Here is a 17,424-nt window from a genome sequence, read left to right on the forward strand (position 1 = left end):
CTTTCCTCAGCCACAAGCTGTTTCTCAGTGCATTTCCAGCACAGATTCTGCAGGCTTTCCACTTTCCACCCACTCTCACCTCATTGGAACAACCTCTCTCACCATTGGCAGAATGCTTCTGTCATCTCTACTTCACCTACCATCTTTTCCATCAGCATGGATGCCCTTTATACTCTCTCACCTTGGTCCTCAGAATCCCACCACAATCAACCCCAACACCAGCAGCACCAGGCACACCAGCAGCACCAACAATAACACCAACCTTCTCCGCAATCACCTGTTGCTGTACAGGACACAGGGCATCAGCACCCGACCACATTGCTGCCCAGGAAGCCAGGGATGTCCTCACCATGGCCAGATTTACTTCACTTGACGCTGTACACCCTCCTGGCTGCCACATGATGCGCCAGGTTGGCACCACCCCACACCAACACCATAAAGCATCCCTACAATGCCCAAGCCATTCCTTTCATGCTCATCACCATTGCGGGGGGTACCGTTATGTCTCAACATTCACTGAAACACACTAAGCCACTTCCAAAGGTTCACACACATCTGTCCAAGAACGGAAAGTGTTGAAAATAAAGGTTTCAATGTTTGCCACCACATTAACAGAAACTTTACATAAACATTGGATAAAACACTCAAGTGCCTACCCTTGTGTGTTGTTAGTTGGTATGATTGCACTAGGATGAGGGTGAGTGTGAGGGGTGGCTAGTGAGATCGGGATGTGCTAATGTCGATAGAGAGAGAGGAATGGGTGGAGGTGCAAGGTAAGTTGGCATAAGGATGTGCAGGGGTAGGGAAGGCAGAGTGATGGGGATGTGATGAGAGGCACAGCAGGATAAGGTTGAGTGTGGCTTTGTACTAACATTTCGTGATCTAATGAGGTCATTGAAAGGTTTGTGCCACTGCACCCAGATCCTCCTGACCACATCCCTGCTTGTGCCCTCCTGTGCAACGTGTAACCAGGCTGTGTTGGTCTCCTGGGGAGGTCTCTTCGGAAGGGAAGAGGACCTCCCTGCGTGCTCTGACTCCCTCCATAAGCATATGGAGGGAATCATGGGAGAGCCTGGGTGCAGCCGTGCACCTCTGCGCAGTGATTGTCAGTGTTTGCAGCACCTCAATGCTGTGGAATACTGACAGCACAAATGTTCAAAGAAAGTTGGCCGTGGTCCCTTTAAGGAAACCAGCTGATGACGCGTCATGAATGACCCCTAATTGGATCGGGAAACGTGCTGGGTGGGCTTAACAAGCCCTATCAATAAAAAAAGCATTTTCCAGAGCGGGATGGAGCCAGCAGCGGGGTCGGGTCCCGCCACCGAGGTAAGGAAACTCTCGGCCTGAGTCATCAGAGAGCGATGGCGGTGGAATGGTGTGGAGGTGTTGACTTGGGAAAGACAGCAACACCTTCACTGAGCAGGTCTACCAATTGCAGCAGCGACATTGCTGAAGACCCCATCAATAGCTCTCTCCATCCGGCCCAGGTGATATCCAAGGAGGAGATCACATAGTCACCCAGAGCCGACATAGCAGCAGTCTGACAGACTGGCTTGATGGCCTCTGTCATGAGGGCCTGCACTTCAAACATACCTGGAGGGTTGGCCCACTCCAAGGAACGTATACTGTGGCGACTGGTCTCAGACTATTAGCTGCAGTGTAAATGCACCTTAACACATTTCCCCCCTCCAAATAAAAACACCAAAACAATGGATATCTTTAGTGGATAATATTTTATCCTTATGTTCAAATGTGTAAACATACTCCGTACAAAACTGAATAGGAAGTATACAGCTCAGTCTACAAATCATTAATTGTTAATAAAGAATGTATACATTAATCATTAATAAATTACAATTAACACCTTGGTGAAAATAACTATATATATTACTTTACATTCAGTGTTTCTGTGTCAGAGCTTTGTGTACAAAAATAACCAGAATCTTTAGCAAGGAAGCGGATTTTTTTTACGTTTTAAATAGCTATAACCAGCTTTGGTTTATATGAAGAATTAGCGACTTGCTGCAATGTTCATTTTACGATTTGACTCGGCATTCCAATTAAATGTTCTCGTAATATGTCGCCTGTAAATTCCTCTTCTGAGCTTCATGCCAAAGGGTCAAGCATTCCATGTCAATTTCGGGTCAAAAGTGAATCTGATGCATTTTATTGCTAAAATGGCAAGGGTACAATATTAAAAGTAGCAGGGAGGGGGGGGAAATTGGGTTGCTTTGCGCCTCCCGTTAGCAAAGCCCCCAGCGCCACTAACACCTCCCGGAAAATTCAGCAGGAGGTTAGCGGCGGCGGTAGCCGGTAGCGCCCCGCGGGGCTGCGCCTCCAGCGATGCGCACGGCGATGACGTCAGAGTCCAGCTCGTGCCCCGGCCACAAACTTCAGTCGCGCCCCCTGACCTAGCGCCGGAGTAGGCCCTTCGAGCCTGCTCCGCCATTCAATGAGATCATGGCTGATCTTCTGCCTCAATTCCATTCACTGGCCCTATCGCCATATGCCTTGATGCCCTTACTAGTCAGAAATCTATCGACTTCTGTTTTGAATATACCCAATGACTGAGCCTCCACAGCCCTCTGGAGTAGAGAATTCCAAAGATTCACCACCCTCTGTGTGAAGACATTTCTTCTCATCTCAGTCCTGAATGGCAGATCCTTTATCCTGAGGCTGTGGCCCCTGGTTCTAGACTCCCCAGCCAAGGGAAACATTCTCCCAGCATCCACCCAATCAAGCCCTGTAATAATTTTGTATGCTTCAATGAGATCCCCTCTCATTCTTCTGAATTCAAGAGAATACAGGCCTAGTTTACTCAATCTCTTCTCATACGACAGTCCCGCCATCCCAGGAATCAAGATAACAAGAAGCTTGCAACAGACAAACAGTACGAGGGAAAGAACTTCACTCACCAAGGGGAAGTCACGTAATACCATGGTGGAGGTCCTGGTGAAACCATGTTCGTACTCAGACAACCTTGTCAGCATACCCTGTTTCTCTCGCCCCCATTTCCGTGAATTCTCCTGCATCTACCAAGTAAACCGTGGAGAGAGAGGAAGGCCAATTATTTTCAGCAGAAGCCATGGCTTCATTGGAATCCCTGGGGCGTAACCGAGTTGGTAATAATTTACATTTAAAAAAAATTAGTTTATGGGATGTGGGCGTCGCTGGCAAGGCCGGCATTTATTGCCCATCCCTAACTGCCCTTAACTGAGTGGCTTGCTGGGCCATTTCAGAGGGGCAGTTGAGAGTCAACCACATTGCTGTGGGTCCGGAGTCACATATCGGCCAGACCGGGTAAGGGCAGCAGATTTCCTTCCTTAAAAGCACATTAATGAACCAGATGGGCTTTTACAACAATCCGGTAGTTTCATGGTCACCATGACTGATACTAGCTTTTTATTCCAGATTTAGTTAATTAACTAAATTTAAATTCCCCAGCTGCTCGTTTTGTTTATTCGTTTATGGGATGTGGGCGTCGCTGGCAAAGCCAGCATTTATTGGCCATCCCTAATTGCCCCTTGAGAAGGTGGTGGCGAGCCGCCTTCTTGTACCGCTGCAGTCCGTGTGGTGAAGGTGCTCCCACAGTGCTGTTAGGGAGGGAGTTCCAGGATTTTGACCCAGCGACAATGAAGGATCGACCGATATATTTCCAAGTCGGGATGGTGTGTGACTTGGAGTGGAACTTGGAGGTGGTGGTGTTCCCATGCGCCTGCTGCCCTTGTCCTTCTAGGTGGAAGAGGTTGCGGATTTGGGAGGTGCTGCCGAAGAAGCCTTGGCGAGTTGCTGCAGTGCATCTTGTAGCCACTGCAGCCACGGTGCGCCGGTGGTGGAGGGAGTGAATGTTTAAGGTGGTGGATGGGGTGCCAATCAAGCAGGTTGCTTTGTCCCCCAGATCATTAGTCCAGGATTACTAGGCGAGTAACATAACCACTATGCTACCATTCATCAAGTCCATTCCACCCAGGGTTCATCTATGGTTATGTTATCATGAATTCTCCACCTTCCCATCCGCCCCCCTCCGCACTCTGAGAGTGCAGAGAAAATAGAAAATTTATCCTCGTCTTTCTTTTCCTACTTCCCCTGAGAAAAAGTCCAGCAGTGCTCTGAATATCTCTAGAAATCTCAATCGCTCTTCTCAGCAGCTATCAGTCCTGCTCTCTTATTAATTCCAGTGAAAAGTACTGCAGTCAGCCTAGATTGTGTGCTCATTACTGTGACAGTTGTGTTGCAGTACAGGCACCCATTCGTGGCTGGGTTGAGGCCTTTAAACCTTGTAAGACAATTATTGGTTCAAATTAACATTGAGATAATATTAGTGACGTAATAAAACTCACTACGCACTTGGTTTGAGTATAAATACTCGGGCGTGGGCCCAGCTTGCCAGGGACATTTTGTAAGACAGGAACTAGTGAAGTACAACTAGACCTCCATGTTCTGAAACAAGTTGATTAAAGCCTTGCTTTATACTCAAACCAAGTGCGTAGTGAGTTTTATTACGTCAATTTAATCAACTTGTTTCAGAACATGGAGGTCTAGTTGTACTTCACTAGTTCCTGTCTTACAAAATGTCCCTGAGCAAGCTGGGCCCACGCCCGAGTATTTATACTCCTTGGACGGCGCCACCAGCTGGCCGTCCAGCATTATTTCATGAGTAGTTTCTTTATGATGATGAGATTTATAACAATTAGTTTATGAAATTCCTTTGTCCACTATCTTATTGCAAGTGTTTGCAAAAGAATGTGTTACGCATTTGGACTTCAGTACTTGCACAGTGTAATTTCAAGCATTTAGTGGCTTTTCCTGGCACAGTTTTACCAGACTGTCCCTCAAAAATGTACCTTAGTGCGTACACATGCAAAGTGTTGTACCAGCGGTGATCAGATACTTAAACAGTGCAGAGAGATGCTCCGAAAGCACCTTCCAAAATCTACCTACCAGCGTCTCCAGTGTTTGTATCCGTCCCTGCGCCTTTTCCAATTGTGCCAGTAAACTTAGTCTCTCCGAGTCAGAAAAGGACTCCTGAAAGGAACAGCGGGACATTAAAAGATCGCCGTTAAAGAGAGGGGTGTGTCATGGCCATTGAAGACTGAGATGAGGAGGAATTTCTTCACTCGGAGGGTGGTGAATCTTTGGAATTCTCTACCCCAGAGGACTGTGGAGGCTCAGTCGTTGAGTATATTTCAAGACAGAGATCGATAGATTTTTGGACTCTAGGGGAATCGAGGGATACGGGGATCGGGCGGCCAAGTGGAGTTGAGGTAGATGATCAGCCATGATCTTACTGAATGGCGGAGCAGGCTCGAGGGGCCGTATGGCCGACTCCTGCTCCTAATTCTTATGTTCTTATTGGGCTTAAAAAGAAAAAATGTTGGAAATCTGAATTAAGAACAGGAAGTGTATGTAGGGGTTGCCCGCCCTCCAGGGTTGGTCTGGAGTCTCCAGGAATTGAAGATTAATCTCCTGGACACTGCGGTGAGCAACACCAAGGGAAAAAAATCATAGGGGCAATAAAAAATGTGTGTTTTTTGGCACTTTCGTTTATTAGTTATCCAAATATTGGAGATAGGAGGAAGGGCTGTTTGACTGGGTGTGGCAATTGGAGGCATGAGGTCATGTGATGTCCCACGAGAGTAAGGCACCCTCCGACAGAGTAGACCTGGTCGATGTAACATAAAAACTTAAGAACTTTTCACTGTGAGTGAGAGATTAAGATCCCAAGATCATGGGTCAGGATGAAAAAGGAATTCAGCTCATTTGACTTCAACCTTCCAGAGTGCCAATTCTACAGTCTTCCCAGTGCCTCGGTTAACCTCCTCCTGAACAGATGGACAGACATCCAAAGGCCAGTGGCTCCGACCGTGCAGCACTCCCTCAGGGCGACATCAGGCTAACAAACAACAACAACTTGTATTTACATAGCGCCTTTAACAAAGTAAAACGTCCCACGGCGCTTCACAGGAGCGATTATCAAACAAACTCTGACACCGAGCCACGTAAGGAGATATTAGGACAGGTGTCAAAGAGGTAGGTTTTAAGGAGCGTCTTAAAGGAGCAAAGAGAGGTAGCGAGGCGGAGAGGTTTAGGGAGGGAATTCCAGAGATTAGCGCCCAGGCAGCCAAAGGCACGGCCGCCAATGGTGGAGCGATTAAAATCAGTTAGATTATGAGCTCAAGTGCTTGTGTGGGACCCACATCCACAACCTTCTAACTCAGCGGAGAATGCTACCAACTGAGCCAAGCTAATACTTTTTAAATTTTTATTACAGTCGGTTAAAATGTTAAAGAATCCTGTAAGTCGCTTGACAGTCAAAGCTCATTTGTTGTATTGAAGGAACCATACCTTCGGTGCGTGTACTGGATGCTGGAGAATGATGGGTACAGGCTGGTGTCGTAACTTTCCGATCTCGTCACGCAGCCGGGCATTCTCTGCCAACAGGACGGAATCCACCTCTTTCCTTATGTTGTCATCAGTATCCCCTGTTCAAATACAAGCAACCTAAGGATTCACCAATACACGTCCAATACCTTTCATTTGATTATCAACGTACACCACAAACATTAATTACACCACATTTCAAGAAAAAAATATATACCAACACAACTCAAAAGTGGCTGTAGACTTTTTATCAAAATATCCTAAACTTGAGGCTAAAAATTCGGTGGCGCCGCGTTTGGGGCGCCAAGCTCGCCTGGGCGCCGCAATTTGAGCTCCGGGCTTGGGCCGCTTGCACCCTCCTGATATTCAGTTGGAGCACCCCAAGAGGGACTCGGGGCGTTGCTCGAGGTGCCCCACATCCCGCTTGGGGCGCTCAAACTGAATATCGCAGCGCTACGTGCCACAGCGCCACATGCTGCGGCACGGCGCGCTGGGGTACTGCAGGCCTCGACTGACGTCACGATCTGCCGGCGCAGGAGATCGTGGCGGTAGTGTTTAACACCGCCGCAAAATGTCTAGTTAGCGGCACAAACATCGCCGCGCCCGGGCGCTAGTTGCTTTGCGCCCCAATTGGCGCCCTCTTAAGGCGCTAACGGGAGGCGCAAACAACTGAATTTTTCTCCCAAGATCTTTGAACTCAAGGGATACGGGGATCGGGCAGGAAAGTGGAGTTGAGGTCGAAGATCAGCCATGATCTTATTGAATGGCGGAGCAGACTCGAAGGGGCCGTATGGCCGACTCCTGCTCCTAATTCTTATGTTCTTATGTTATGCTCCACATGAGCCTCCACCCTTAGTTCTTATGTCAATGAATTTACCTGTGCGTTTTTTCGTTGCATTAGGCTTCTCTCTCGGCCTCTCTTTCAACTTTTTATCCAAAAGATTCTCCATTTTTTCTATAAGCTGCATTAAAAAGACATTAATTGGTTAGATACCGTTTACATAGCATGGACGGGGCTTTATTCGGCGTCTAGCCATGCTGTAGCTTACCCTCCGAGAGCCTGAAGCTGACTCGGATGCCAGAATGTACCTCTAACACTGAAGAGTCACAAAAGAAAATGTTAACACGAGGTTTGCTCACCACTTCCCAAATAACTGAGTTCCCTTGATGCACGTTCTCAGCTTTGATAAGTTACGCAATTGTGCCATCTAATCGTGAGAAAAGGACCAAAGTTTGACTACTGCCAGATTTTTCACTGCATTTTCTGAGCATTTAGAAAAAGGAGTTAAAAAAATATTACTGGCATAAAAATGATCAAATGTACGAGAAGCTGCTGTAAAAATGCAAGTGTGACAGAAAGACGCTTCTCCTGACGATCAGAGGATGGCCGTGACTCGCTCTGAACTGCAGGGCAGGAGGTCTCGGGGACGGCCCAGCAGGTTTTCTCGCCTGGCAGGTTTCCGATCTTGGTTTGAACAGCCAGAGAATTGCTGAGTGGAGCCGATGCTCATTGGAAGGGATGGAAAAAGAGGGCGAGTCCACATGGGCCACATTCATGTCTCCCTTAGAAAATGGCTGTAGAGTACATGGGAGTTGCTGGACGAAAAAAAGACCAAGGTCCATCTAGCTCGCTTTCTACCATCCTGGTAATCGCAGATACACGATAGTGGAGTTGTTGACTAATAGAAACATAGAAACATAGGAGCAGGAGTCGGCCATTCGGCCCTTTGAGCCTGCTCCGCCATTCAATATGATCATGGCTGATCCTCTATCTCAATACCATATTCCTGCTCTCTCCCCATACCCCTTGATGCCTTTTGTGTCCAGAAATCTATCTGTCTCCTTCTTAAATATATTCAGTGACTTGGCCTCCACAGCCTTCTGTGGTAGAGAATTCCACAGGTTCGCCACCCTCTGGGTGAAGAAATTTCTCCTCATCTCAGTCCTAAATGTCCTACCCCGTATCCTGAGACTGTGACCCCTCGTTCTAGACCCCCCCAGCCAGGGGAAACATCCTCCCTGCATCCAGTCTGTCTAGCCCTGTCAGAATTTGATATGTTTCAATGAGGTCCCCTCTCATTCTTCTAAATTCTAGTGAATACAGGCCTAGTCGACCCAATCTCTCCTCATACGACAGTCCTGCCATCCCAGGAATCAGTCTGGTGAACCTTCGCTGCACTCCCTCTATGGCAAGTATATCCTTTCTTAGGTAAGGAGACCAAAACTGCACACAGTACTCCGGGTGTGGTCTCACCAAGGCCCTGTATAACTGTAGTAAGACATCCTTGCTCCTGTACTCAAATCCTCTTGCAATGAAGGCCAACATACCATTTGCCTTCCTAACTGCTTGCTGCACCTGCATGTTTGCTTTCAGTGACTGGTGTACAAGGACACCCAGGTCCCTTTGTACATCAACATTTCCCAATCTATCACCATTTAAATAATACTCTACCTTTCTGTTTTTCCGACCGAAGTGGATAACTTCACATTTATCCGTGTTATACTGCATCTGCCATGTATTTGCCCACTCACTCAACTTGTCTAAATCGCCTTGAAGCCTCTTTGCATCCTCTTCACAACTCACAGCAATCAATCTCTATCAATGAGTCCACAACAGACCCAGACATGAGGCGAGGAAAACCCCCAGTGGTGGAGAGCTTTGGGATTCATAGGTCCAAAGTCACCTGTCCATCCCAAGCATGCTACATTTACCACATGTCATTTATCAAGGGCAAAGACTTGAGAGTGCGAAGACTGCCCACTCAGGGACCTCCCGGTAGTGTTTTTTGTAGCTGAACAGTGGGGTAGTGGAAAACCGGGGCTTGCCTCCCCCCTCCAAGGAGCTACCTGCGAGCTGGTGTGGATATCCGAGCCACCGATATTGCACCGGCCTGGAGACGGCAAGTTACAGGGAGACACACCCTTTCCAGGAGTGACGTTCTCCAGCCAGGTTTAAATAAAGCCCGGCCTCTTCGTCCACTTAATCCGCTGTCAAAAAGTGAAAACCGGCCCCAGTATTTGGCAAATTTTCAAGTGCCAATTGTAAAATTTAGGTGAATGATGCATTCAATCTCTTGCAGTTCCGACCAGTCACAAGGAATTCAGTGAGTGCTATTGTTCTATATTAGTTTAAGTATTTATGGTTAACAAGGCCATTAAAAAAATACAAACAAAGCACTGGGGTTCATTTCTAAAGAAATAGAATTGAAAAGCGGAGAAGTTATACCAAACTTGTACCAAACCTTGGTTAGACCGCACTTGGAGCATTGGGCACAGTTCTGGTCTCCGTATTACAGAAAGGATAGAGAGGCACTGGAGAAGGTGCAAAAAAGATTTACAAGGATGATACCAGAACTGAGAGGTTATACCTATCAGGAAAGACTGAACAGGCTGGGGCTCTTTTCTCTAGAAAAAGAGAAGGCTGAGGAGAGATCTTTAAAATCACGAAGGGGTTTGATAGGGTAGACGTAGAGAAGGTACTTGTGGGAGGAGTCCAACACTAGAGGCCAGCAATATAAGATGGTCACTAATAAATCCAACAGGGAATTCAGGAGAAACTTCTTTACCCAGAGAGTGGCGAGAATGTGGAACTCGCCACCACATAGAGTATTTGAGGCGAATAATATAGATGAATTTAAGTGGAGGCTAGATAAACACATAAGGGAGAAAGGAATAGAAGATTAAGCTGATTGTGTTAGATGAAGTAGGGTGGGAGGAGGCTCGTGTGGAGCATAAACACCGGCACAGACCAGTTGGGCTGAAAGGCCTGTTTCTGTGCTGTAAATACTATGTAATACAATGTGTTTAATGTACAGATATTCCCTTATAATTAATACTTGGCATTGCATCAATTGGGCAAGAGCTAATGGGCGTGCAGTTGTGTCAGCTGTGGCTCAGTGGGCAGCACCTTTGCCTCTGAGTCAGAAGGTTGTGGGTTCAAGTCCCCACTCCAGAGACTTAAGCACAAAAATCTAGGCTGACGATCCAATGCAGTGCTGAGGGGGTGCCGTCTTTCGGATGAGACGTTAAACCGAGGCCCCGTCTGCTCTCTCAGGTGGATGTGAAAGATCCCATGGCCACTATTTCGAAGAAGAGCAGGGGAGTTATCCCTGGGGCCAATATTTCTCCCTCAACCAGCATAACAAAAACAGATTATCTGGTCATTATCACATTGCTGTTTGTGGGAGCTTGCTGTGCACAAATTGGCTGCTGCGTTTCCCACATTACAACATTGGCTGTAAAGCGCTTTGAGATGTCCAGTAAGGCGCTATAGAAATGCAAGTCTCTCTTTCTTTAAGCCTTAATAAAACCTAAGTGTGATTCATTTCTCATTCAAGGTTGGGTTTTGAGTCCTAATCAAGTTCAACATTCGAACTCTACATACCTCCTCCCTTTTACGTTTTAGAAACAGCCTCAGCAGTCACCATTACCTTTTCTTGTTGCCGTATAGTGTCTTCCAGAATCTTTGATTTGCGTATTTTTTCCTGGTGTTTCTGTAGCACCACTTGTTGCTGCTGATGGACCTTCTGTAGCCGCAGTAGTTCGGTCTCACGATCGTTCTTCTGTAATTGATGCAAAAATCTTAATGGACTAAAAATAGCCGCAATGCCTGCCACACTTAGAGAACACGAAAAGCCCACTGCGCCCAACAAGCTTGTGATAAGATCAATCCAGCCAACCATCCCTCAATCGGGGCTTTGTCCAGAATTGCCTCTTGTGCCCACTGAGACTGAACTCAACACTGGCCTTTCTTCATAACTCATTCCACAAATCTATTAGCCTTTGAGTGGCCTTGCTTCCCTGTTACACCTAATTTACTATTTTTTAATTCGTTCTGACGAAGGGTCTTCGACCTGAAACGTTAACTCTGTTTCTCTCTCCACGGATGTTGCCTGGCCTGCTGAGTTTTTCCAGCGTTTTCTGTTGTTATTTCGGATTTCCAGCATCCACAGTATTTTGCTATCGTATTACTATTTTTTAATTTGTGTTCCCTTGTATTTCAATCCTTCACCACAGTGAACAATATCCCCTGGACCAGCTTTGTCCCTCCCCTTCCATAACCTTGAATGTTTCATTGTGATCAGCTTGAAGTGTCCTCTTTTCCACAAGAAAGCAAGTACAACCTTTTTAAAACTTCCCTTATATTAAATTTCCTCAATTTAAAAATTCTCATCCTTGTTTTCAAGTCCCTCCATGGCCTCCTCGCCCCTCCCTATCTCTGTAACCTCCTCCAGCCTCACAACCCTCCGCGATCTCTGCGCTCCTCCAATTCTGCCCTCTTGAGCATCCCCCATTTTAATCGCTCCACCATCAGTGGCCATGCCTTCAGCTGCCGAGGACCTAAGCTCCCTAAACCTCTCCACCTCTCTCTCCTCCTTTATGTCACTCCTTAAAACCTACCTCTTTGACCAAGCTTTTGGTCATCGCTCCTAATATCTCCTATGTGGCTCAGTGTCAAATCTTTGTTTGATAATCGCTCTTATGAAGCACCTTGGGACGTTTTACTACCTTAAATGCGCTGTGTAAATGCAAATTGTTGTTGTTATAAATTGCTGAATCATCACCTCTGTACGGGCTCAAGGACAATAATATCATGCCTATTATTCGGTGACTACAACAGCACAGAATATTCAATGTCAATAGTCCAAAGGGTATGTCAAGACATTATTTTCCAACACAATACCATGGCTGGGGCTTCTACAGTTTACCTTGGTGCCCACCATTCTCCACATGCCAGGCACGCTGCTGCTAATGATTTTCCGTCAATAGATTCATTGGGGCCAATAGTTTGAACCATGTCACCTAGTAATGGGTACGGTAGTTTAGCGGTAATGTTACTGCACTAATAATCCAATAAACATGAGTTCAAATCTCACTCCATGACAATTTGTGAATTTGAATTCAGAACTTTAAATAATGGCCATGAAGCATTTGGATTGTTGTAAAAACCCAACTGGTTCACTGATGTGAACCTTTACCTTTAGGGAAGGAAACCTGCCGTCCTCACCCAGCCTGGCCTAAATGTGGAGTCCCGCACCAATGTGGTTGACTCTTAACTGCCCTCTGAAGTGGCCGAGCAAACCACTCAGTTGTATCGAACCAATGGTTTAAGAAGAAGGGTCACCATCAACGTTTCCCTACGAGCCACGTGGCCGCGCAACTCTCTGCCGGTCCCGCGCAACCCGGGACCGGCTTTTTCAATGTTAAGTTTCCACGCAGGCACAAAACTGTGAAGGGGCCGCGCGGCACCCCCAAAAAAAATTAGGGGGAGCATTGGTCACCACCACCTTCTCAGGGCAGCTAGGGAAGGGCAATAAATGCCAGCCTTGCCAGCAGCGCCCACATCCCCAGAATGAATAAAGGTAAAGAGAAAACTGAATAACTGATTTACTTTCTTTTTTCAATAGGTCACATTTTAAGTGAAAATGACAGAGTTTCTTTCCAGTTGAGCGAGAGTTGACAGGTTGGCATGCTGACGGAACGAGCCAAGCTGACGGACCGAGCCAAGCTGACGGAACGAGCCAAGCTGACGGAACGAGCCAAGCTGACGGACCGAGCCAAGCTGACGGAACAAGCAGGCAGCCTGATCCCTCGGGACGGCCAGCACTGTATTGAGAAATTCGGAGCATCGTTTTTTTTTTAACTTCCCCTTATGTCTGGGGCGATCACAGGTACAGACTGACATGAATCTTGTCATTCATGTGGAAATGACTTATGAAATGATACTGGGCGGCCTGCTGGTGGCGCTGTCCAGGGAGAGTATAAATACTCGGGCACGGGCCCAGCTTGCTCAGGACATTCTTTAACAGGAGCTAGTGAAGGACACAACTGGATCTCCATGTTGAAAAACAGTTGATTAAAGCCTTGTTTAATACTTAGACCAAGTGCCTAGTAGTTTTCTTACGTCACAGGCCATACATCCTCTCACTCCATGATGCACTGAATGGGTAGATCAAGGTGCTGTGGTACAAAGCATCTATAAACATCCTTGCAATATCCTGGAATTCCCTCCCTAACACCGTTGTGGGAGCACCATCTCCACATAGCCTGCCGTGGTTTAAGAAGGCGGCCCACCGCCACCTTCTCAGGGCAACTAGGGATGGGCAATAACTCCGACCTTGTCCGCGCCATCCACGACTCAAGAACAAATCTTTTAAAACTACGGGGCAAAATTCGGTTGCTTTGCGCAAAGTGGCGAGCGCCCGTGCGCGGCGCCGCTAACGCCTCCCGCAAAATTCAGCGAGAGGTTAGCGGCGGTGGTAGCTGGTGGCGCCCAGTGGCGCTGTGCCTCTGGCGATGACGTCATCACTGCGCCCCAGCCGCAAACTTGGGTCGCACCCCCTGACGTACGACAGGGTCGGGGGGGGGGGCGTACTTGCGGCCGGGGTTGCGATATTTAAAAGGCAGGTGCCGGGCGGCCATTTGTTTTGTGGGCCGCCTGCCAGCACCTGCTCCCTCTACCCTCCTCCCGCGGGGGGGGGGGGGCAGGCCGCGATCCATCAGCCCGGCACTCCTCTAGCCCTGTGACATGAATCAGTCATTCATGAAAGAAAGACACAAAATAATACTGAGCGGCCTGCGGGTGGCGCTGTCCAGGGAGAGTATAAATACTCGGGCATGGGCCCAGCTTGCGCAGGACATTCTTAACAGGAACTAGTGAAGGACACAACTAGACCTCCATGTTGTAAAACAGTTGATTAAAGCTTTGTTTAATGTTTAGACCAAGTGCCTAGTAGTTTTCTTACATCACCTTGCAGTACCGCGGTACCACGTGCCGGCGCGCGTGGCGCTGCGACACATAGTGCCGCGATATTGAACTGGAGCGCCCCAAGAGGGAGGGCAAGCGCTTCCAGTAGCGCCCCGCCTCCTGCTTGGGGCGTTACCATTCAATTTTGGGCTCGGGGGGGGGGGGGGGGGCGATGACTTTTACGGGGCGAAGTTAGCGCCCCAAAGGGGGCACGCCCCAATTTTTCCCCCTAAATGTTTTTCACCATTCAACTTACATTTACTAGTTTTCAAAAAAATACACATTTAACGACCTTTACGCATTCATCTAATGTGACTCTGAAAAGGCCAAGTGCATTCATTCAAGTGAGCATCTATCTATTAGAAATATCTTAATTACTTAACAGCACGGACAAGGCACCAAACCGGAGAGCTCCCTGAAATAACAACAGAAAAATGCTGGAAACACTCAGCAGGCCAGGCAGCATCCGTGGAGAGAGAAAAACAGAGTTAACGTTTCAGGTCTGTGACCCTTCGTCAGAACTGGAAGAAGTTAGAGATGTAACAGATTTTTAAGCAAGTGTAGGGGCAGGGAAAGGGGGGAGGGGAGGAAAGAACAAAAGGGAAGGTCTGTGATAGGATGGAAGGCAGGAGAGATTAAAAGACAAAAGGAATGTTTTTTTTTTATTCGTTCACGGGATGTGGGCATCGCTGGCAAGGCCAGAATTTATTGCCCATCCATAGTTGCCCCTTGAGAAGGCGGTGGAGAGCCGCCTTCTTGAACCGCTGCAGTCCGTGTGGTGAAGGTACTCCCACGGTGCTGTTAGGGAGAGAGTTCCAGGATTTTGACCCAGCGACGATGAAGGAACGGTGATATATTTCCAAGTCAGGATGGTGTGTGACTTGGAGAGGAACTTGGAGGTGGTGGTGTTCCCATGCGCCTGCTGCCTTGTCCTTCTAGGTGGAAGAGGTCGCAGGTTTGGGAGGTGCTGCCAAAGAAGCCTTGGTGAGTTGCTGCAGTGCATCTTGTAGATGGTACACACTGCAGCCACGGTACGCCGGTGGTGGAGGGAGTGAATGTTTAAGGTGGTGGATGGGGTGCCAATCAAGCGGGCCGCTTTGTCCTTAATGGTGTCAAGCTTCTTGAGTGTTGCTGGAGCTGCACTCATCCAGGCAAGTGGAGAGTATTCCATCACACTCCTTACTTGTGCCTTGTAGATGGTGGAAAGGCTTTGGGGAGTCAGGAGGTGAGACACTCGCCACAGAATACCCAGCCTCTGACCTGCTGCTGATGGTGCGAGGCAAAAGGAGATGGTAATGGGACAAGTTATGAAACAAAAGATGGGTCTAGATGAGGTGTAAATAGGAGACCTCCCTGGTTTATCTGACTCAGTTCAGCACTGAGCCATCCAGGGAACTTAAAAAATGAATCTGAACAATATTCTTTCACCTTTTCAACTCACCCGAATCAATTCATTCTGAAGCTGCTGCACTTTGTCTTTGCAATGTAGAAGCTCCACCGTCTCATTGGCCAGTTTCTGTTTGAGCAGCACTGGAAGCCATGAGAGCATCAAAGACACAAAAGGAAAGAATGTTAAAACATCCGTTCCACATCCGCGCAGTTTACATTATCCATTTTTAGACAGCAGTCAGAAGTAGTGACTTTACTAATCAAGGCAACTGACGGAAGGTTAATAAAGAAAGAAAGACTTGCATTTCTATAGCGCCTTTCACGACCACCGGACATCCCAAAGCCCTTTACAGCCAATGAAGTACTTTTGGAGTGTAGTCACTGTTGTAATGTAGGAAAGTATAGAACAAAAACATATACCATGTAGGGTAGCCCCAGGATTCGTGACATAGAGGGGAGGGGGTGGAGGGTAGAGATTAGTATGCGTTGAGCCTGTTTTTCGGGTGTAGAATGGGCGTAATGCTGACCAATTTAGCTCAGTGGGTAGCGCTCTCGCCTCTGTGCCAGAAGGTTGTGGGTTCGAGTCCCACTCCAGAGACTTGAGCACATAAAGCTAGGCTGACTCTTCCAGTGCAGTGCTGAGGGAATGCTGCACTGTCAGAGGTGCCGTCTTTCGGATGAGACGTTAAACCGAGGCCCCCGTCTGCTCTCTCAGGTGGACGTAAAAGACCCCACGGCCACTATTTCGAAGAAGAGCAGGGGAGGTCTGGCCAATATTTAATCCCTCAGACAAAACCTAAAACTAGATTATCTGGTTATTCTACATTACAACAGTGACTGCAGGTCATTGGCTGCGAAGCGCTTTGAGACGTCCTGAGCTGGTGAAAGGCGCTGTAGAAATGCGAATTCTTCCTTTCTTTTATTATCCCACTGCTGTTTGTGGGAGCTTGCTGTGCGCAAATTGGCTGCCGTGTTCCCTACATTACAACAGTGACCACACTTCATTGGCTGTAAAGTGCCTTGGGACAATCTGAGGTTGTAATAACCACTATAGAAATACAAAGGCTTTTCTTTTTTTTCCCTCTGATATGTGGACAACTGAGGGTTGTATCAGGCTGCTCTTTACCACGTATCTTCTGTATCGTTAGTAGTGCAAACTGGTGGTGAAAGCTTGTGCCATTGTTATTGCTAAAGTACATTATGCAACCCGGGGAAAACTGCAAGTTAAATCGAGAGAGATCTGAGACGAGATTACTTGTGTTCCATTAATTCAATAGCAAAATACTGCGGAGGCTGGAAATCTGAAATAACAACAGAAAATGCTGTGAACACTCAGCAGGCCAGGGCAGCATCCGTGGAGAGAGAAACAGAGTCAACGTTTCAGGTCTTGGACCCTTCGTCAGAGTTTCTGACAAAGGGTCACAGACCCGAAACGTTGGGCAGGATTTTCATTGGGCCGTGGAGGCAGGATTCGAGGCGTGTGGGGGGTTAAAATCCCCAAATCGGGGGGCACGAACCCATCCTGCCCCCCAACCCGCCTCCATGCCAGTTTCAAAGGAGGTGGGTACCCGACCCGCACTGGGACCCGCCCCCCCGAGGTGGGAAGGGGGTTAGTGCCAATTAACTGCCTGTTAACAGGTAGTGAACAGGCAGTTTTTAGCCTAATCCCTATTTTCATTGGTGAAATGTGGGATTCCCGACGGCTCCAAACCACACCAAGTTAGCGAGGCGGGCCGTCGGGATGAAGGACTTGGAGGGTTCGAGATGTCCGGTGTTCAGGTGAGTGATGGGTGCATGAGTGCAGAGGTAAGTGTGTTTGGTGTGTGTAAAGTGTTTAAAGAAGTTTAATTACCTTTACTTACCTTTATAGCCTTCCTTCCTTCAGGTCTCGGGAGTCCCTCATCTCA

At 47.7% G+C, this 17,424-nt stretch overlaps 1 protein-coding gene across 1 annotated transcript in view; it reads right to left on the bottom strand.

Moving 5' to 3' along the window:
* Window positions 1-1,718: 1,718 nt before the first annotated feature.
* Window positions 1,719-17,424, bottom strand: part of ccdc33 (coiled-coil domain containing 33) — a 340,583-nt gene continuing 324,877 nt past the window's right edge. Inside the window, 7 exon segments of the mRNA XM_085972306.1 lie at window positions 1,719-2,172; window positions 2,916-3,032; window positions 4,942-5,025; window positions 6,346-6,482; window positions 7,259-7,343; window positions 10,812-10,943; window positions 15,570-15,658. Of these exon segments, the coding sequence (XP_085828432.1) occupies window positions 2,107-2,172; window positions 2,916-3,032; window positions 4,942-5,025; window positions 6,346-6,482; window positions 7,259-7,343; window positions 10,812-10,943; window positions 15,570-15,658 (710 nt within the window). The 3' untranslated portion in view covers window positions 1,719-2,106.

Source organism: Somniosus microcephalus, chromosome 32, assembly GCF_052327205.1.
Source record: "Somniosus microcephalus isolate GS21.2 chromosome 32, FLI_Smic_1.0, whole genome shotgun sequence".
Taxonomy (NCBI): Eukaryota; Metazoa; Chordata; class Chondrichthyes; order Squaliformes; family Somniosidae; genus Somniosus; species Somniosus microcephalus.